This window comes from Schistocerca serialis, chromosome 2 (genome assembly GCF_023864345.2).
Source record: "Schistocerca serialis cubense isolate TAMUIC-IGC-003099 chromosome 2, iqSchSeri2.2, whole genome shotgun sequence".
Taxonomy (NCBI): Eukaryota; Metazoa; Arthropoda; class Insecta; order Orthoptera; family Acrididae; genus Schistocerca; species Schistocerca serialis.
In genome coordinates this window covers 245,099,495-245,121,887 of record NC_064639.1, presented here as the reverse complement: position 1 = coordinate 245,121,887, position 22,393 = coordinate 245,099,495, and the positions used below count along the sequence as shown (strand labels likewise).

The 22,393-nt window shown below is 46.6% G+C and overlaps 1 protein-coding gene across 1 annotated transcript in view; it reads right to left on the bottom strand.

Moving 5' to 3' along the window:
* Window positions 1–22,393, bottom strand: part of LOC126455877 (protein Wnt-4-like) — a 154,790-nt gene that overhangs the window by 119,357 nt on the left and 13,040 nt on the right. The window contains exon 2 of the mRNA XM_050091637.1: window positions 21,387–21,496. Coding sequence (XP_049947594.1) covers window positions 21,387–21,496 — 110 coding nt within the window. The remainder of the gene's footprint in view (window positions 1–21,386; window positions 21,497–22,393) is intronic.

Genomic DNA, 22,393 nt, shown 5'->3' with positions numbered 1-22,393 from the left:
CCGGGCGACTGTTACGGTCCTAGTTTCGAATCCTGCCTCGGACATGGATGTGTGTGATGTCCTTAGGTTAGTTAGGTTGAAGTAGTTCTAAGTTCTAGGGGACCGATGACCTCAGATGTTAAGTCCCATAGTGCTCAGCGCCATTTAAACCATTTGATATGTGGAGCATGTAACTAACTAACTGACCAACTAACTAGGTTTATCGGTTGAGAGTCCATGACGTGAACGGACCGATCGTGGTGGTTCCACAGATTCTCGACTGGATTTAAACCCATGGACTTTGGTGGCACGGGAGTACGGTAAACTCCTCGTGGTGCTTTCTGAACCGTTCCCGCACACTGTCAGCTGTGTGACGTGTTGCAGTGTCCTGCTGGTAGATGCCATCCTGCCGAGGAAAAACAAACTGCATATAAAAATGGTTCTGAGCACTATGGGACTTAACATCTGAGGTCATCAGTCCCCTAGAACTTAGAACTACCTAAACCTAACTAACCTAAGGACATCACACACATCCATGCCCGAGGCAGGATTCGAACCTGCGACCGTAGCGGTCGCGCGGTTCCAGACTGAAGCACCTTGAACCGCTCGGCCACATCGGCCGGCAAACTGCATATAGGGGTGAACATTGTCCCTCATGATGGATGCATGCTTATGTTGATCCATTGTGCCTTCGAGAATGACGAGATCACCCAGGGAATGCCACGAAAGCATTCGTCAGATCATAACGCTGTTGCAGCGTGTTTGCTTTCAGATTTTCACGCCGTACACGTCAACGGCCATCTGTCCGATGGAGCATAAAACGTGATTCATCTTAAAAGTCCACATGTCGCCAGTCGGTGGACGTCCATTTGCCGTACTGGCATGCAAATTACAATCTTCGTCGCCGATGAACGGCAGTCATCGTCGGTGCACGAAGCGGGCGCCTGCTGCTGAGGCCCACACGCAGCAACGTTCGCTGAAATGTCGCTATCCCCTTGGGTTTCTGGGTGGTCAGTAACTCAACTGCCTGACGTCTTTTCGGCTGTACACATCTCCACAGTCGTCATTCACCCCTGTCATCCCTCACCCGCGGTGCACCACAGTTAACTCGGCGCCGGTTTTGGATGGCGGCATTTTGCCCTGCACGGTATACTTTGACAACAGCGGCATGCAAACAATTTACAGACTTAGTCGTTTCCGAAATGCTTCCACACTTGGCCCGAGAGCCAACGATCATGCCTTTTTCGATGTCAGATAAAGCACTGCTTCGTACGGCGTGAAACGTCTGAGCCGTGCACGGCTCGCGTTTATCCCTTTTATTGTTTGTCATGTTCTATTACGGTACTGCCGCCTGGCGTCACTAACTTCCCGCCTTATTTGCCCTTGAGCAGCAGCAGCAGCGCGTATCGATAAGTGCACTGTCATACCATCTCTGGAGCAACCGATAGTATTTCTGAGTCGTCGTGTGTTTGGCAGTCAGTTCGGGACGGACCAGCAGTGCAGTCGGGACGCAGCAGCATTGAAGTTGGGGACGGAGCGCCGGTGTGCTGCGGACATCCAGTGCCGGGCGACCGCTGACGATACACATGAAATGTCCAACTTAGGGAGATTGGAACAGGACGATCGTTTGTTGGTCGTTCGGTTGGTCTTCTCATCGGCCGACGTACATTTGGTCCTTTCACCGTTTCCGGGCCTGGGAGTTGGTCGGTTGGTGTGGAGCAGCGAGGAATCTCCACGGCGCGTAGTTTGGCCCAGAGTGTGTGGGGCTGTTCCCATTGCTACGAGGTTCGTGGCTCACCGATCCTGGACATGAAAGTTGAGTTTTGACTTAATCTACCAGCAAGTCACTACTGTTCACATTGTGTCGTTTGGAGTTTGTAGTTGGCTGTTGGGATGTTCCCGCAAGCAACAATGTGTGTTTTCAAGTTGGTAAATTTTAGCCACCCTCCGGTGGAGTTTAACTGTACTAGGTTATTTGAATTGAAGTGCACAGGAGGAATCTTCTGCCTTGTGGCCGCTAACGTTCCGGTTACCTGCCCTGGCCGTTGACGTAAATTCGGGCAGTGTATTTTCCTCATCGTGTTGTCGCTGTCCAGCACGGTGTGTTGTTTGACAGCTCTATGTATAACTGTTTGTGGGCGCCAATACCTTCTACATTGTTCCATTGAACTCCGTGTTGTGTGCTGGTCGGGTGGAGCAGATGATATCTTGTCGGTGGGTCCGTTGACTGTCTGTCAGTTGGGTTGTCGTCGGATCGACAATGGTTGGGCCGACTGCCTGTCTCACCTAAGCGAGCGTTAGTGTTAGAATTGCTGGCTGACCCTAGGAACTTCTGAGCGCCCTTGGGTGTACTGCCTTTTCTTGTTTGTTCTTATTGTTTCTACTTGTATGGCTTCTAGCCGATTTTTAGATTAAGGTTGTTTCGCTCTTAAGGCGTCAGATGGTTTGGGCCTTCAGCCTAATTTAAGAACTGTTTTAGGTAAAGCCTTTGCCATTTTTAAAGTTAATGTTATTGAGTCTTAAGTGTGGGGCCTTCAGCCGATTTTGAATTTAAGTTGTTTGCTTTTAAAGTGTCAGATTCTCTGGGCCTTCAGCCTCGTTGAGGAAGATAATGCTTTTCCTTTCAAATTTCTGATTTTGGTTGAGCTTTAAGTTATTGGCTTTCAGTCGTTTTAAAATTAAAGTGCTCTTTCCCTTAAGGCAAGAGATTGTACGGCGCATTCAGCCGCTAATTAAGTTTCAAAACTGAAGCTGTGTGTTTTTTTAATTTTTCTTGGCTCTTGTAATGTTTGATCAAATAAAAGGTTGTATGTTCGAGTGTAACTGACAGTCGCTTATTTTGTCCCCTTTCCACAACTTAAACTACCTGTCTTGTCCTGCGGGTTTAGCAGGGCGTCTCAACGTCTGAAAGCAAACTCGATGCAACAACGTTATATTCTGGGGAATGATTTCGTGGCGTTCTCTAGGTGATGTCGTCGTTCTGGAAAGCACAACGGATCAACACAAACGTGCATCTGTTCTTGAGGACCATGTCCACCCTTATACACAGTTTGTTTTTCCTCGGCGCGATGGTGTGTACCAGCAGGACAATACAATATGTCACACAGCTCACAGTGTACGGGCGTGGTTTACGAGTTTACCGTAAGCCCGTGGTCATGAGACTCCCTTGTGAATGGTTATTACCCGTTGACGTCGAAAACGGATTGTGGTCACGTTTGTGTGACTGGACCGAGTGTTAACTCTTCAGTTGAGGCTGGCTTGGACTGCATGTTCATTAATTCTGGTTGAATACATACGACAGCATTAGTGTTGAATTTCGTGACCAACTTCCTCGGTCTGCTAATTCATTGGGATCCCTGTCAGTAGAAGCGCAACTGATTGCCTTCCGAGACTGAGCTATATTGCAGTTAAATCCCTGCAGCTTGCAAATTTCTGTTGCAAAAGACCGAGTCAGTTCCTACGGCTTTGAATTTCTGCGGGAGCAGGTTACAACAGGCCGCCCGGTGTTTTAGTCAAGCAATGGATGTTGAACAAGATTCATTGCAGGTATGTAACTAATTGGTCTTATGCAGAAATTTTGTACTCTCGGAAGTGCCTCCTTTTTCCAAAGCTGTTTCACAGAGGAAGACCGCACTGCAGTTCCTTCTCTAAATCCTCGCACAAACGAAAAAACGGCTGATATCGAAATAAGTGTCCAAGGAATAGAAAAGCAACTGGAATCACTCAACAGAGGAAAGTCCACTGGACCTGACGGGATACCAATTCGATTCTACACAGAGTACGCGAAAGAACTTGCCCCCCTTCTAACAGCTGTGTACCGCAAGTCTCTAGAGGAACGGAAGGTTCCAAATGATTGGAAAAGAGCACAGGTAGTCCCAGTCTTCAAGAAGGGTCGTCGAGCAGATGCGAAAAACTATAGACCTATATCTCTGACGTCGATCTGTTGTAGAATTTTAGAACATGTTTTTTGCTCGAGTATCATGTCGTTTTTGGAAACCCAGAATCTACTATGTAGGAATCAACATGGATTCCGGAAACAGCGATCGTGTGAGACCCAACTCGCTTTATTTGTTCATGAGACCCAGAAAATATTAGATACAGGCTCCCAGGTAGATGCTATTTTTCTTGACTTCCGGAAGGCGTTCGATACAGTTCCGCACTGTCGCCTGATAAACAAAGTAAGAGCCTACGGAATAACAGACCAGCTGTGTGGCTGGATTGAAGAGTTTTTAGCAAACAGGACACAGCATGTTGTTATCAATGGAGAGACGTCTACAGACGTTAAAGTAACCTCTGGCGTGCCACAGGGGAGTGTTATGGGACCATTGCTTTTCACAATATATATAAATGACCTAGTAGATAGTGTCGGAAGTCCCATGCGGCTTTTCGCGGATGATGCTGTAGTATACAGAGAAGTTGCAGCATTAGAAAATTGTAGCGAAATGCAGGAAGATCTGCAGCGGATAGGCACTTGGTGCAGGGAGTGGCAACTGACCCTTAACACAGACAAATGTAATGTATTGCGAATACATAGAAAGAAGGATCCTTTATTGTATGATTATATGATAGCGGAACAAACACTGGTAGCAGTTACTTCTGTAAAATATCTGGGAGTATACGTGCGGAACGATTTGAAGTGGAATGATCATATAAAATTAATTGTTGGTAAGGCGGGTACCAGGTTGAGATTCATTGGGAGAGTCCTTAGAAAATGTAGTCGATCAACAAAGGAGGTGGCTTACAAAACACTCGTTCGACCTATACTTGAGTATTGGTCATCAGTGTGGGATCCATACCAGATTGGGTTGACGGAGGAGATAGAGAAGATCCAAAGAAGAGCGGCGCGTTTCGTCACAGGGTTATTTGGTAACCGTGATAGCGTTACAGAGATGTTTAACAAACTCAAGTGGCAGACTCTGCAAGAGAGGCGCTCTGCATCGCGGTGTAGCTTGCTGTCCAGGTTTCAAGAGGGTGCGTTTCTGGATGAGGTATCGAATATATTGCTTCCCCCTACTTATACCTCCCGAGGAGATCACGAATGTAAAATTAGAGAGATTAGAGCGCGCACGGAGGCTTTCAGACAGTCGTTCTTCCCGCGAACCATACGCGACTGGAACAGGAAAGGGAGGTAATGACAGTGGCACGTAAAGTGGCCTCTGCCACACACCGTTGGGTGGCTTGCGGAGTATAAATGTAGATGTAGATGTAGTTAACATGACAGGAGAAAGCTCACGAACTTCAGACAAAATGGTACTGTCTGCATCTGTTCTTGTTACAGCGTCATGCACTGGTTTCAATAATCACAAAGCCTCTTCCAGCTTTCTGCCACGTCTCATCCTCTAGCACGGCAGTCTGCGGAGTATTTTCTAACTACATATTAGGAAAAATGATATTCTACATTGACCGCAGTCGCGGATTGAAATGAATTCAATGGGGAAAAGCGAAAATTTATGCCGGAGCAGGATTCGAACCCGAATTTCCCACTTTACGCTAGCGCTCTCCTTAATCGATTCGGCTATCCGAACACGCCTCCCGTTCAATCCACATTTCCGAAAATTGTCGCACACTACTTACGTAGCACCTCCTCACACATACAGAAAAAACTGTTTGCAGTAAAGCTTTCCAGTCCATTAACAAGCTATCAAACATATTGCTATAGCCGCCCAACGTATTCGAAATGAATGTTTCAGTGTGACAGAGTGATGCACCGTATTTCTCTTTCCTTTTAGCCTCCACTATTATACTCGGAACATGGCTGTACTCTAAAGGTTTAATTATCTTATTGGCTATACTGTTAAGGCCATGAAGAACTTGTAAGGCATGACGTCTTTTATTGGTAGGTCGAGGCAGCGTGCTACACAGCCTACTTTGGCGATATATGAATATATATTGTCTGCTGCCAGAATATTTCGAGCATTGTCATAAAAGAAGCGAACGTATCATTGCCTACCTCACTCAGAACAGCGGTGACAGTATCCACAAAATATTTTGCGATTTCCTTTTCCTCTCCAGGACGAATTCTCTTGTGAAATGCGGATTCCGGAGTGTTTATTATGAAATAAACCAAACTGTGGTCCACAACATCCGTCCAGTCATCCACAAATAATGCAAACGAATGTGTATTCTGAATCTTCTGCATAACAGCTGCCTGCACACTTTGGTACTCAGTGTCTAGCAGTCTTCCTCTAACTGCATCACACTTTGGTGGCTAACAGTTAGGTCGTATCTTCTAGAAGTAATCTCTCCATAAATTTGGATTCTATCAGTGAAGGTTGTACACCTGTTGTAGACACCGCTCTTGCAATACTTTCGTTAACTTGTTCAACAGTGACAGTAATAGATCGAAAGGAAGACGTTAGAGTGGGGAGGAGGGGGGAAGAGTACATTAGTTAATGAAGATGCCTCTGCAGATCATGACGTGCTCGCTAACGTAGGAGCTGTAGGGACAACGCTGCTCCTTTCAACTTCTATTGGCGACTGTCTCTGTTTCTTTCTTGTCGTAAGTTTGATAAAACCATGAGTTTAATAGATTATGGACGTACCTGATATTCCTTGAGATCCTGGAGCAGCTGCCACGCCAGAGCATAATGATAGAGCGTGTCGCAATGTTTACATCTGGTTTCTGTTTTTCCATCCACATTTCGTGTTTCATACTGATCCCGTACAATGTGACGAGGCCGCATTGATGCTGCATACTTGATACCCAGGAAGGCCACAGACGTTCCACAGATTTATATCGCTACACAATGAGTAAACAAGTACAGCTTTGGATCTAATGTTCTGCCTCCAGTACCTTCTATTTCTCACACTTTCTGTAACGAGTATTTCTCCGTCTGCAGCACTTTAGGCAACTAAACAACTCTGTTATAACACCGTTTCAAGCCACGCCTGTGGTAGTTAAACCACTCAATACACATTTTCGTATCTTCAGTCCTACTCTATACACGGACACCTACTACTGCAGTAAAGTAAGGAGACGCATTATGCAGAGCCGTGGAAGAAAATAGCACTATCAAAAGACAGGCTAATCAATATTTCAGTCCACCGTCAATGCACCATGAAAGGAGTGTGGTGTTCGACATTATCTGAATGAAAAGGCATTGAATATAAGGCTAGAAACAAAGAAACGAAATGGGAATTTTCATTTGTATTTGCTTTATATTGTACATACGTCTTGTCATTTTTTGTAGTGTAATTCTGGAATGGATGGTTAAAAGTGAATGCTGTTGTGTGCAGGCAGAAGTTGTTTGCGACGTGAAGGGATGCAGCGCTGACACTAACTCATGGCACCAAGATATTCATGATCAGCATGCGTCAGTCTCGAGACAAGAAGCGCTCCATTTTATTTGTTTGTTACACGAGAGATTTAGAGGTAGGTGATACAAGTGCCAATACTTCCCAATTTACATACGTGAAGGATTTTCATTCCCGTGTACATTTGTTGAAAGGTGATGTCACGTACTTACTCGTAGGGGCTATACCTATTATTAGTCTTTAAAAAAAGCGACACGTTGTCTGCGTAGAAGTGGTGTAGGGTGAAGAGGCATCATAAAGCAGTCACTTAGACGCTACCTATGCAATTACAATTACATCGATTCCAACCACAACACAAAATGAGAGAATTAGTCAGCTTGTTATCACATATTTCTCTTCGACATTTGCATAATTCCTGTTACATTAAGGTTACTTATTTATTGATTACTGCGTTTGGTAGACATAACACACTAATTAGGGGTGCAGGTAATCCAGATCTTTGAGAATCACACGCCGAAGGGAGGCGCATCATTATATTGCAGAATTCTGTTGCACATTTGCCGCTTAGTTGACAAAATTATGTTTTGTGTACACAACGCTGGCTATTAAAATTGCACCATGGAGGTTGGATGCAAGAAACGTCAAATGGCATAAAGTGTACTACATGGATGGATATGTAAATGACTACCATTTAATCACAAGTGCTCAAACTATGTGAGAATAGCGGCCTCTATATTCTGTATGTAAGGGGAGTTTCTTATTCATAGATCACATTTGAATGTTGGTTGTTTGTGAAAAGAGCTCGTCGTATCTCCTGTAAAAAAGTGGAACTGCTACCAACACGTGTCAGAGTACAACAGCAGACACCCTGACTTTCAAGATTCACAGAACCAAAATACACACATCGAAAAAAGTTTTGCATCAACTCGGTTCCGAGAGTTCCGGAACCTGTACAGAAAATTGGAATAGAGATCAACATAAACGTCATTTCCGCCCTTTTTATTACTTATGAAAACCACACATTGTATGTTGTATTACCATACAGCGAGACCTTCAGAGGTGGTGGTCCAGATTGCTGTAAACACCGGTACCTCTAATACCCAGTAGCACGTCCTCTTGTATTGATGCATGCCTGTATTCGTCGTGGCATACTATCCACAAGTTCATCAAGGCACTGTTGGTCCAGATTGTCCCACTCCTCAACGGCGATTCGCCGTAGATCCCTCAGAGTAGTTGTGGGTCACGTCGTCCATGAACAGCTCTTTTCAATCTATCCCAGGCATGTTGGATAGTGTTGATGTCTGGGAACATGCTGGCCACTCTAGTCGAGCGATGTCGTTATCCTGAAGGAAGAGATTTACAAGATGTGCACGGTGGGGGCGCGAATTGTCGTCCATGAAGACGAATGCCTCGCCAATATGCTGCCGATATGGTTTCAGTTGGAGAATGGCATTCACGTATCGTACAGTCGTTACGGCGCCTTCCATGACCGCCAGCGGCGTACGTCGGCCCCACATTATGCCTCTCCAAAACAGCAGGGAACCTCCAACTTGCTGCACTTGCTGGACAGTAAGGCGTTGCCTCCAAACACGTCTCCGACGATTGTATGGCTGAAGGCATGTGCGACACCCGTCGGTGAAGAGAACGTGATGCCAATCCTGAGCGGTTCATTCGGCATGTTGCTGGGGCCCATCTGTACCGCGTTGCATTGTGTCGTGGTTGCAAAGATGAACCTCGCCATGGACGTCGGGAGTGAAGTTGCGCATCATGCAGCCTACTGCGCACAGTTTGAGTCGTAACACGACGTCCTGTGGCTGCACGAGAAGCATTATTCAACATGGTGGCATTGCTGTCAGGGTTCCTCCGATCCCTAATCCGTAGGTTGCGGTCATCCACTGCAGCAGTAGCCCTTGGGCGCCCTGAGTGAGGCATGTCATCGACAGTGCCTGTCTCGCTGTGCTTCCTCCATGTCCGAACAACATCGCTTTGGTTCACTCCGAAACTCCTGGACTCTTCCCTTGTTGAGAGCTCTTCCTGGCACAAAGTAACGATGCGGACGCGATCGAACCGCGGTATTGAAACCGCGGTATTGACCGTCTAGGCATGGTTGAACTACAGACAACACGAGCCGTGTACCTCCTTCCTGGTGGAATGACTGGAACTGATCAGCTGTCGGACCCCTCCGTCTAATAGGCGCTGCTCATACATGGTTGTTTAAATCTTTGAGTGGGTTTAGTGACATATCTGAACAGTCAAAGGGACTGTGTCTGTGATAGAATATCCACGGTCAACGTCTATCTTCAGGAGTTCTGGCAACTGGGGTGATGCAAAACCTTTTTTTGATGTGTGTATTAAATTAAACAGACAAATAAAAGAAAAATTATTCCGAGCACCGTTCGTTGCTTTTCGCGAAATGTGATAAGTTGTTGAATACTCAAAACAATCATCAGTATTCTCCTCTTGATTCAAATTTTTTTGTATGATATTGTAATCGAGGATCATACAAGTATTTGGGCATTACCAACAGTCAGTGCTTAAAGGTGAAAACTGACCTGGAGAACTCTGTTTATCGTGTTACGTAGCCCATTTTCAAGGGCCACATAGAGATAACGGCATATTATGTAAATGCAAGAAACCGATCAGCTACTTTCTATTTTTACTGTAAACTGCGAATGAATTGTTAAGTTCCAAGTTTTCTCCTTACAGGCCTATGACGTCGCAAGTTTGTTGTGGCTCCTTCAGATCTTAATCTTTCAAAGCAAATGAAGCATTGCACTTCACTGATACCGCATTTCGTAAAATACTTCAAGACTAAGGATGGTGTCATTCCTTAATGCAACTAATCTCCGACGACAACAGCGAGATTTTATCATAGAGACGACATACGGCAAGTCTCGCACACCGCATGTGCGTGTCTACCATCCAGTAGTCCACGCAACATGGTGAAAGGTACGTTATTATCTCAGAATTGTTGTACCAGTTCTTATGCCTCGTGCTTCTTGCTCGTTTCTGTCAGCATAGATACTAAAATAGCACAGGTCGCATTTCCAATTTTCTATAATAACGGAATATTTCAAAGCAATGGAAATTTTACGAGTAGTAGTTACACACTCTTTAAAACAGCTTTATTTAAAGATCACCAATTTTAGCATAGCTGCTATGGCTAATAGGTATTTTAGCTTTTAATTAGTAAAAATAAAAAAAACACCTGCAATACCCGAGACCGAACAAATACGGAAAAACACCGGTTGTTTGGAACTAAAGTACCGGGATCGGTTTTAAATGACGCGATTTTCCCACCCATGATGCGTAGAAACGGTTGAATATTATATCTCACTCGGCCGCAGTTCGTTGGTTTCCTCTACATCGTGTCCTTCCCTTTGTTTAATCAATGTAGAAACAGTATCCAGGCATCTAATAAATATTCTGTAAATCGTCGGAATGCGAGTTTAGTAAACTTTATTTCTTCTCGTTTTCCAGCTACGAGGGCTATTCAGAAAGTAGCGAACGTTTCCGTCTGACGCCGCTAGGCGCGCGCCAGTAGCGTGTATTTTGGTATGCGCGTGCTCGGCAGCTCAGTCGGCATCCATCTGTGCCAGCGGGAACGTCTCTGCGCGTCTGGTTTTTCCGATATTCGAATTTGAGATGTGCGCTGCAATCGAAAATCCCGCCAGTTGTGAAGTGCGCTCTGTGATACGGTTTTTGTTTGGCAAAAAACCTAAAACCTATAGAAATCTATCGTGAAGTGTACGGAAACAATGTAATGAGTGAATGTTCCGTCCGGAAATGGTGCATTACTGGGTAGAATCGTAACCGGTGACGGGACTTGGGTGAAACACGTCAATTGCGAGACAAAATTATAGTCCATGGAGTGGGGGCAAACAAGGTCCCCCCCCCCCAAAAACCAAGAAAATGTTTGCAAACCTTGTCAGCAAGGAAGCTGATGGCGAGAGTGTTTTGGGACAGGAAAGGTGTTCTACGTATTGATTTTCTCGAACGTGGAGCAACCATAAATTCTGCCCGGTACTGTCAAACTTTGCACAGCCTTAGAAGAGCAGTTCAAAACAAACGCCAAGGAAAGGTGACGTCCAAAATTTTGTTTTTGCACGACAATGCCCGACCTCACACGGCAAACCGCACTAAAGAGCTCCTTAATTCATTCAAATGGGAAATTTTCCCTCATCCGCCCTACAGCGGCGATCTTGCACCAAGCGACTTCCACTCGTTTCCCAAGATTCAGAACTGGCTTGCAGCGCAGCGGTTTGATGACGACGCGGAACTCCAGGCAGGCGTGAGTCACTGGCTGAAGGCGGCAGAATTTTACGACGAAGGTATTTTAAATCTTGTCCACCGCTATAAGTGCCTTAATGTGTTTGGCGACTATGTAGAAAAGTAGTATGTCAGTCGCTCTTTCAGATGTATATAATAAAATGTATTTCTTGTACTTTTTTTAATGCCAACATGTTCCCTACTTTCTGAATAGCCCTCGTATAATGGAAGCGGATAAATGTAATATTACAGGATCTCTGTTATTCCGAATTACGAAGCAATATTACTTCGGACAAGCATGCATATCCGAAGGAAGGGCGCCTGGCGACTGCAATCGTTACGAAATGCATGAACTGTATTCCCGGTTGGGGATACAGACAACCGTGAGCTGCGTAGTAGAGGGACGATAATGAAAGTTAGTGCCGGACGTGGTCTCGAACCTGGACTTCCCGCTAATCACAAGCGGTTGCCTTACCCTTTGCTATCCGACGACGACGACTCACTGCTAGATCCAAACTTTCATATGTCGTCAAACATGTGTCTATGACCTGCACTCGTACATCCATATGTATATTGCCGTCCAAAGGAGACAGTATACTTGAAAGTCGTTTGCCCGGTGTAGGCGGATAAATACAGTACTGCAGTGCCTGTGTTATTCCCAATCACAAGAAATGTTCCTTCAGACGTGCACGCGTGTCCGAAGGAACAGGCACTGCGGTGACTACAATCGTTATGAAATACATGAAATGTATTCGCAGTTGCGAATATATACAACCATCGGTTGTATAATAAAATGACAACAATGAAAATATGTGCCAGACCGGGTATCGCACACGGACTTCACACTTATATCAATGGATTTCTCCATTTACAGCCGCTATCTTCGGTAGGGCGATCCCCTGTCCGTGACTTCGTCGCTTACGTACTTTTGTTACCGCGTCACGCGCCCGCAACGTCACCAGGCGGCTTCCAGCGTTGCGTCGGGCGTTGGTCATAATGTTTTGGTTTATCAGTGTCTCGTATGTCCGAAAGAGCATTGCATCGAAATTCGGAATAACGTTGGCACTTCTATATCGTACACTACTGGCCATTATAATTGCTACACCAAGACGAAATGCAGATGATAAACGGGTATTCATTATACAAATATATTATACTAGAACTGACATGTGATTACATTTACACGCAATTTGGGTGCATAGATCCAGAGAAATCAGTACCCAGAACAACAACCTATGGACGTAATAACGGCCTTAATATGCCTGGGCATTGAGTCAAACAGAGCTTGGACGGCGTGTGCAGGTACAGCTCCCAATGCAGCTTCAACACGATACCACAGTTCATCAGGAGTAGTGACTGGCGTATTGTGACGAGCCAGTTGCTCGGTCACCATTGACCAGACGTTTTCAATTGGTGAGAGATCTGGAGAATGTGCTGGCCAGGGCATCAGTAGAACATTTTCTGTATCCAGAAAGGCTCGTACAGGACCTGCAACATGCGGTCGTGCATTATCCTGCTGAAATGTGGGGTTTCGCAGGGATCGAATGAAGGGTAAAGACACGGCTCGTAACACATCTGATATATAACGTCCACTGTTCAAAGTGCCTTCAGTGCGAACAAGAGGTGACCAATGGTACCCCATACCATCACGCCGGGTGATACGCCAGTATGGTAATGACAAATACACGCTTCCAATGTGCGTTCACCGCGATGTCGCCAAACACGTATGCGACCATCATGATGTAAACAGAACCTGGATTCATCCCAAAAAAAGACGTTTTGCCATTCGTTCAACCAGGTTCGTCGTTGAGTGCACCATCGCAGGCGCTCCTGTCTGTGATGCAGCGTCAAGGGTAACCGCAGCCATGGTCTCCGAGCTGATAGTCCATGCTGCTGCAAACGTCGTCGAACTGTTCGTGCAGATGGTTGTTGTCTTGCATACGTCCCCATCTGTTGACTCAGGGATCGAGACGTGGCTGCACGATCCGTTACAGCCATACGGATAAGATGCCTGTCATCTCGATTGCTAGTGATACGAGGCCGTTGGGATCCGGCATGGTGTTCCGTTTTACCCTCCTGAACCCACGATTCTATATTCTGCTAACAGTCATTGGATCTCGGCCTACGCGAGCAGCAATGTCGCGATACGATAAAACGCAATAGCGATAGGCTACAATCCTACCTTTATCAAAGTTGGAAACGTGACAGTACGCATTTCTCCTCCTTACACGAGGCATCACAACAACGTTTCACCAGGCAATGCCGGTCAACTGCTGTTTGTGTATGAGAAATCGGTTGTAAACTTTCGTCATGTCAGCACGTTGTAGGTGTCACGATCGGCGCCAACCTTGTGTGAATTCTCTGAAATGCTAATCATTTGCATGTCACAGCATCTTCTTCCTGTCGCTTAAATTTCGCGTCTGTAGCACGTCATTTTCGTGGTGTAGCAATTTTAAGGCCAGTAGTGTATTTATCAGGCGACACTGGTCGAGCAACTTTCAAGTAAAATGTCCTCCCTGTACGGAATGTAAGTAATGGATGTTCTACTACAGGTTTTAGACACATGGTTGACGACATATGGAAGTATGGATCTGGCCGTGAATCATGCTGGAATAGCCAAATGGTCGCCGTCACAGTGGCCCAGCGTGTTCGGTCAGAGGGCTGAATACTCTCTGTAATAAAAAAAGTGAGCAAAAGAATCGACAATTAACTTGAACGGATGCCATCTGACGTCCGCCCAGACCAAATGCAAAGAACAGTGTAATACAAGTTGAAGTGAAATAAAAAAATAAAAAATAAATAATAATATGGTAAGGTGACCGCTCGCGATAAGCGGGAGATCCAGGTTCGAGTGCCTGTACAGTACAAATTTTCATTGTCGTCATTCCATTGATGATTCTCTATAATCGCAACTGCGAATACATTTTATATACATTTAAAAATGGCTGCAGTCGCCGCAGTGCCTCTTCCTTCGAACATATGAGATGCCATCCAAAATTTTCGGGATTGGTGCTGCCATCTGTTGAAAACCATACCTTTGGACTAATGGTCACCATCACTCTCGAAGTAGTTCCCATCCGCAAATACACGCCGGTCCCAGCGCTTCTGCCACTGGTCAAACGTTTTCTGGAAGTCCTGTTCTTTGAGGGTGTTTATCACCACCAGCGATGCTTCTTGAATCCTCTCTAGAATGCCGAATCGAAGGCCTTTCAACTTGAGGTCCAGTTTTGGGAACAGCACGAATAGCGCCAAATCTGGTTAGTACAGAGGATGGGGTACAACTGCCATGTTGTGTTTTTGTCAAAAAATATCCTGGTGAGCAAGGACGTGTGACATGGCTCTTTGTCGTGATGCAGCAGCCAGTTCCCTTGACGCCAAAGTTCGGGCTGTCGTCGCTGCACATTTTCACAGAGCCGTAGCAAAACGTCACAGTAGTACACGGAATCCACTGTTTGGTAGGGTGGGACGAACTCTTCGTGCACGATTCCCTTGGTGTCAAAGAAAACGATGATCATGCTCTTCACTTTGCTCATCACCTGTCTCACTTTTTTGGATCTTGGAGAGCCTGTGCTCTTCCACTGGGACGATTGTTGCTTTGTCCCTGGGCCGTAACAGTAAATACAGCTCTTGTCGCCGGTGATAAGACAAGATGGTTGGATCATCAGATGCAGTCTGACGAAGGTCCGTGCACGCTTCAACACGCTGTGCCTTCTGATCGGCAGTGAACATACTAGGCACAAATTTTGCAGCGACACAATGCATGCCCAATTCATCAGTCAACATTCGTTGAGATGTCCCATAACCAATACCGTCTCCATCCGCAAGGTCTTGAATGGTTCGACATCGATCCGCACACGCCAGTTGTTGAAGTTTGGCAACAATGTCTGGCGTTATGCGGCTAACGGGCCTTCCAGTGTGAGCATCATCTGCGACGTCTGTTCGGCCGGCCCTGAACCGAGCATGCCCCTCAAACACGCGCGTATGGCTCATGCTCTGTCCCCCAAACACTTGTTGAATCATTGCAAGGGCCTCCGTATCACTTTTCCCCAGATTCGCACAAAATTTGATACACACGCGCTGTTCTGTTCGCGGATCCATCGTAAAATCGCCACACACCAAACACAGAGTATTACGGAAATCACCGTGGACACGCAACACGTCCTCCCAGCTGAATGCCACTCCCTACACTGACTCATCAGATATGCAGCTCTCGCCACCTAGCGGTGCAAAGATCTACTACTACTACTTTCCATATGGCAGCACCAGTCCCGAAAATTTTGGATTCCACCTTCGTACGTGTGCACCGATGAGTCAAAACATTATGACCACCTGCGTGATACTTTGTATGTCCGTCTTTGGAAGGAAATACATTGCTGGTGCTACGTATAAGGAATCCGACAGTTTGTTGGTAGGTTTGTGGACATATGTGGCATTACAAGTTTAAGTACAGGTCACGTAATTCCGATAAATAACGGGCCGCTGATTTGTGTACGCCGTGATGACGCCCGATGGCGACCAAGATGGGTTCATAGGATTTACATTAGGCGAATTGGGTCGCAGAGACATCAACGTGAGTTCACTATAATGCTCCTGAAACCACTGCAGCACGGTTCTGGCTTCGAGATACTGGCAATTATGCTGCTGAAATATGACATAAAGCATGAAGGATGCAGGTGGTTCGCAGCTGTCAGTGTGTCTTCCACTGCTACCACCGGTCCCACGCAAGCGCAGGAGAGTGTTTCCCGTACCATAATACTGCTTCCACCAGCCTACATCCGTGGCGAACTGCACGTTTCGAACCGCTGTTCACCTCGATCACGGCGTCTGTGAAAATTACCATTGACGTAATGTACCAAAAATGTAATTCATCCGCAGAGCCAACAAGTTTTCATTGATCGATGTTCGATTCCTGATGGTCCCGTGCCTACTACAATCGTAATTGACGGTATCGTTGGGTTAACATGTGAAAACATAGGGATGGCCTGCAGCGAGCTCCATGTTCAGCAATGTACGATGAACGATGTGCTCCGGAAGACTAATGTGTTCACCAGCATTGTGGTCTTTCGGCAGAGATGCCACAGATCACCATCTGTCCTGTCTTACAGAGCAGACAAGCCTCCAAACCCCACGTTCTGTGAAGAGTCGTGGACGTCCAACCATTTAGCGCCTTGTGGTAGTTTCACTGTCCTTCTACCTCTTTCCGTAGATGCTCACGATAGAAGCACGTGAACATCCGACCAGTTCGCCGTTCTGAAGACACTCGTTCACAGGATCCGCATAATAATAATCTGCCATTTATCAAAGTCGCTTACCTCAATGGATTTTCCCATTTGCAGCCCATATCTTCTTTAGGGTGCCCGCAGCGCCACCAAGCGGCGTCCAGCGTCTCGATGAGCACTGGTCATAATGTTTTGGCTTATCAGTTTATGTCCGAAGGAACATTGCATTGTAATTCGGAATAACACGGATACTACAATATCGTACTTATCCGCCGACACTGGGAAAGCGACTCTCAAGTAAAATGTCAGTACTGTACAGGAATATACATAATAGTTGTACGAGTACAGGTTGTAGACGCATGGTTGACGACGTATGGAAGTTTGGGTCTGGGAGCGAGTCGTGCGTGGATAGCTCAAAGGGTAAGGCGACCGCTCGCTATAAGCGAGACATTCGGGTTCGTGTCCCGTTCCGGCACCAATTTTCATTGTCGTCCCTCCATTACGCAGCTGATGGTTGTCTATATCCGCAACTGCGAGTACAGTTCATTTATTTCATAACGACTGTTTCTGCAGTGCCTGTTCCTTCCGTCATGCGTGGATGTTCAAAATGGTTCAAATGGCTCTGAGCACTGTGGGACTTAACATCTGAGGTCATCAGTCCCCTAGACTACTAAACCTAACCAACCTAAGGACTTCAAAACGCATCCATGCCCGAGGCAGGATCCGAACCTGCGAGCCGGCCTCTGGTGGCCGAGCGGTTCTAGGCGCTTCAGTCTGGAACCGCGCGACCGCTACGATCGCAGGTTCGAATCCTGCCTCGGGCATGGATGTGTGTGGTGTCCTTAGGCTAGTTAGGTTTAAGTAGTTCTAAGTTCCAGGGGACTGATGACCTCAGCAGTTAAGTCCCATAGTGCTCAGAGCCATTTGAACCATTTGAACCGAACCTGCGACCGTAGCAGCAGCGCGGTTCTGGGCTGAAGCGCTGACAGCGGCCGGCTGCCTGGATATCCGAAAGAACATAGCATCGTATTTCAAAATAACACAGGTCCTTCTTCTTCTTCTTGCGTTACGGCCTCTGCAGGACCACGGGTAGCCCCTTCGCGGAATGCATTTTTCTCTTCACCTCCCAGAACCTTTTCATTCTTTCTCTTCTTCTCTCCCGCTCTTCTTCCGAGATCTTCAGTTTCCGTTTCTCCTGTCGGCTCCACTGGTCACACTCTAATCTTTTGCTGTATTCTTCTCTGTCATTGATCTCCGGCATATTGGTCGGTGTACATTTGTTCCTCCAATTTTCCTTTCCTTCGACCTTGATCCCCAATTCCAACCAGTCCTTCCGAATTTGAAAAATATTTAAAAATCTGCCAACCGGTTGCATAGGTTTTCTATATACTTGACCAGGTTTTTACATTTTTTTCAAATTTGTGTTGGTTGCTGCAAACGTACAGCCATGTTCAAAGTTGTAGTCCTTCCGAAGTTCAACAACTCACTTGGTTCCTGTCTTTCCCCTTGTCCTCCATGTTGTTTCCCACACTCTCTTCGTCATTCTGTCCACATTCATCCTAACTACAAGTCCAGCAAACCTTGCCCTTTTGAGTCTGATTTACCCGGATATTGTTCTCATGTTCCGGTACAATTCTTCCCTAGGTCTTCGCACCCACCTCTTTTGGGACCTAGTATTTTTCTCAGGATTTTTCTCTCTTCTTTCTCTAGTTGTTCTGCCCCATTTCTTCCTAGTTTCATCGTCTCAGCAGCATGTAATACTGCATTCCTCACCGTTGCCTTGTAGCGGCTTATCTTTGTGGATATATTCTTTTTATTTTATATCCCTCTCGTCATGCAGAAGGCTGACCTCATCTTCTTTATCCCATCTGTTATTCCCTCCTTGCTCCTGTTCCTTCCTGTTATAAATTCTCCCAGCTATTTAAATTTATCCACCATCTGCATAGTGCCGTCCTGTGTTTCCCAGTCTGCAGTGGTATTTAATGTGTCTTGTAATAGGCGATCCTCAGTCCCACCTTTCTGGTTACCTTACTTAAGTAGTCGAGTTGTGTCTTTGCGTCTTCTTCCGTCTCAATTACTACTGCTATGTCATCTGCAAAGCCTAGGCAGTCCTTTTTGTCCTGCAGTATTGTATTGCATTTGCCAATGCTCCGTAGTATCACCTTCTCGCGCCGCCTGGCAGCACCACTAGTATGTCTTTTGCCCACGTCGTGTCCGTGTCACGCCACCCGCACACGGTACGCCAGACGTCGCTGCGCGCTTAAGGAACGTGTATCTACATCTACATCCATACTCCGCAAGCCACCTGACGGTGTGTGGCGGAGGGTACATTGAGTACCTCTATCCGTTCTCCCTAGTATTCCAGTCTAATATTGTTCGTAGAAAGAAAGATTGTCGGTATGCCTCTGTGTGGGCTCTAATCTCTCTGATTTTATCCTCATGGTCTCTTCGCGAGATATACGCAGGAAGGAGCAATATACTGCTTGACTCCTCGGAGAAGGTATGTTCTCGAAACTTCAACAAAAGCCCGTACCGAGTTACTGAGCGTCGCTCTTGCAGAGTCTTCCAGTGGAGTTGATCTATCATCTCTGTAACGCTTTCGGGATTACTAAATGATCCCGTAACGAAGCGCGCTGCTCTCCGCTGGATCTTCTCTATCTTTTCCATCAACCCTCTCTGGTACGGATCCCACACTGGTGAGCAGTATTCAAGCAGTGGGCGAACAAGTGTACTGTAACCTACTTCCTTTGTTTTCGGACTTCATTTCCTTAGGATTCTTCCAATGGATCTCAGTCTGGCATCTGCTTTACCGACGATCAACTTTATATGAACATTCCATTTTAAATCACTCCTAATGCGTACTCCCAGATAATTTATGGAATTAACTGCTTCCAGTTGTTGACCTGCTATATTGTAGCTAAATGATAAGGGATCTTTCTTTCTATGTATTCGCAGCACATTACACTTGTGTATATTGAGATTCAATTGCCATTCGCTGCACCATGCGTCAATTCGCTGCAGATCCTCCTGCATTTCAGTACAATTTTCCATTGTTACAACCTCTCGATATACCACAGCATCATCCGCAAAAAGCCTCAGTGAACTTCCGATGTCATCCACAAGGTCATTTATGTATATTGTGAATAGCAACGGTCTTACGACACTCCCCTGCGGGTACACCTGAAATCACTCAGAAGACTTCTCTCCATTGAGAATGACGTGCTGCGCGTTCTGTTATCTAGGAACTCTTCATTCCAATCACAGAATTGGTCTGACTGTCCATATGCTCTTACTTTGTTCATTAAACGACTGTGGGAAACTGCAACAAACGCCTTGTGGATGTCAAGAAACACGGCATCTACCTGGGAACCCGTGTCTATGGCCCTCTGAGTCACGTGAACGAATAGCGAGAGCTGGGTTTCACACGATCGTCTTTTTCGAAACCCATGCTGATTCCTACAGAGTAGATTTCTAGTCTCCAGAAAAGTCATTATGCTCGAACATAATACGTGTTCCAAAATTCTGCAACTTATCGACGTTAGAGATATAGGTCTATAGTTCGCACATCTGTTCGACGACCCTTCTTGAAAATATGGATGACCTGAGACCTTTTCCCATCTTTTGAAACGCTACGCTCTTCTAGAGACCTACGGTACACCGTTGCAAGAAGGGGGCAAGTTCCTTCGCGTACTCTGTGTGAAATCGAACTGGTATCCCATCAGGTCCAGTGGCCTTTCCTCTTTTGAGCGATTTTAATTGGTTTTCTATCGCTCTGTCATCTATTTCGATATCTACCATTATGTCATCTGTGCGACAATCTAGAGAAGGAACTACCATGCAGTGTTCCTCTGTGAAACAGCTTTGGAAAAAGACATTTAGCATTTCGGCCTTTAGTCTGTCATCCTCTGTTTCAGTACCATTTTGGTCACAGAGTATCTGGACATTTTGATTTGATCCACCTACAGCTTTGATATAAGACCAAAATTTCTTAGGATTTTCTGCCAAGTCAGTACACAGAACTTTACTTTCGAATTCATTGAACGCCACTCGCATAGCCCTCCTCACACTACATTTCACTCCGTGTAATTTTTGTTTGTCTGCTGAGTCGCTGAGAAGTACATTCCACACTGTATTTGTACTAAAAAATGATTATTAAGTTAATAATAAGATGAATTACTTACTTCAGACATCGCTGGAAAGTGAGAAATGATGAAAACTGAAGAATGACACAAATAAGTGGCGTTGCAGCGGCCATATACATATACACGCCAGTCAACAAAAGTAGTCACGGCTTCTCTATTGCCTTTGCAGGGCAGTCCCGATTTTTCTCTTAGGTTCAGTACAGTCGTCCCTAGATGGCAGCACCGTGCAGAGCTGGGTAACATATATCCCGACACTCGAACTGGCGCTCAAAGTTGGTGGGACATATATGACCCATCAACCACGAAAGGGTTAAGGAAAGTGTAAATGACCAGTTAGGGCATGGGGGCGGCCTACCTGCATGCCGACGGCGAGGTTATGCCGCAGCACGGTCTCGCGGGCGTCTGCGGGCTCGGCGGCGGCGCCCGCGGGCAGCAGGAAGCGCCTGGCGAGGCGGCGGCCGGCGGCGGCGACGGCGCCCTCCGGGCAGGCGCCGGACTCGCGCAGCAGGCGCCGGCTGTCGGCCGTCGCGGGGCAGCCGCAGCGCCTCAACTGGCCGCGCGCGCACGCCCGGGACACGGCGTCCGCCAGCGCCGCCCCAGACACCGCCTGCAGCGCCGCCGTCTCGCGGAACTCTGCGGCCCAACAGCGCGTCCCTCCTGAGGCAGCATCTCGACAATTCCACACAAGGGAACCCCTACCGCCAAAGAGGTTTCTAAAGACGGCGCACATGCTCGGAACGGGGAAGGACGGGAAAGGAAATCGGCCGCGCCCTTTCAAAGGAACCATTCCGGTATCTTTTAGGGAAATTACGAAAACGCCGTCTCAAAAATGAGATCAACAGGAAGTGCAAAATGGTTAAGCAGGGATGGCTAGAGGACAAATATAAGGATGTAGAGGCACATATCACTAGAGGTAAGATAGATACTGCCTACAGGAAAATTAAAGAGACCTTTACAATGAAATGACAACCCTTAGCTGCTTACAGGCGTTGACATATGGACATATGTCAACGGGGACAGATGAAAATGTGTGCCCCGACCGGGACTCGAACCCGAGATATCCTGCTTTCTTTTTTGTTTTTTGTTTGTTGTTGATCGTTGGGTTTGGTCGTTGCGGACGTCACATGACATCCGGGGTAAAGTTCGTTTGTTGATCCTTCCACACAGCTTTTTATTCTAGAGGCCGACCAGCTCTCTGACCGAACACGCTGAGCTACCGTGCCGGCGGGCTGTGTTTTTTGTAGTTTTTTTTTGTAGTTTACCGGTGTGGTCCTCGTGGGATCCCAAGCACGGACCCCACGCGGGTACCCGGCATGCTCCACATGCCAGGGGAGAGGTGGAGGCCAAGGGCCAGGGAGTCTGAAAATTCCAGCGCCGGCCGGGAATTGAACCCCGGCCCGGCTGGGGCGATTCGCCCCAGCCGAGGCGCTGGAACGTTCTAGACTGTAACCGCTAGACCACCGAGGACCCCAACCCATCTGAGCCACCGAGGACACAGAGGATAGTGCGACTGCAGAGACTTATCTCTGG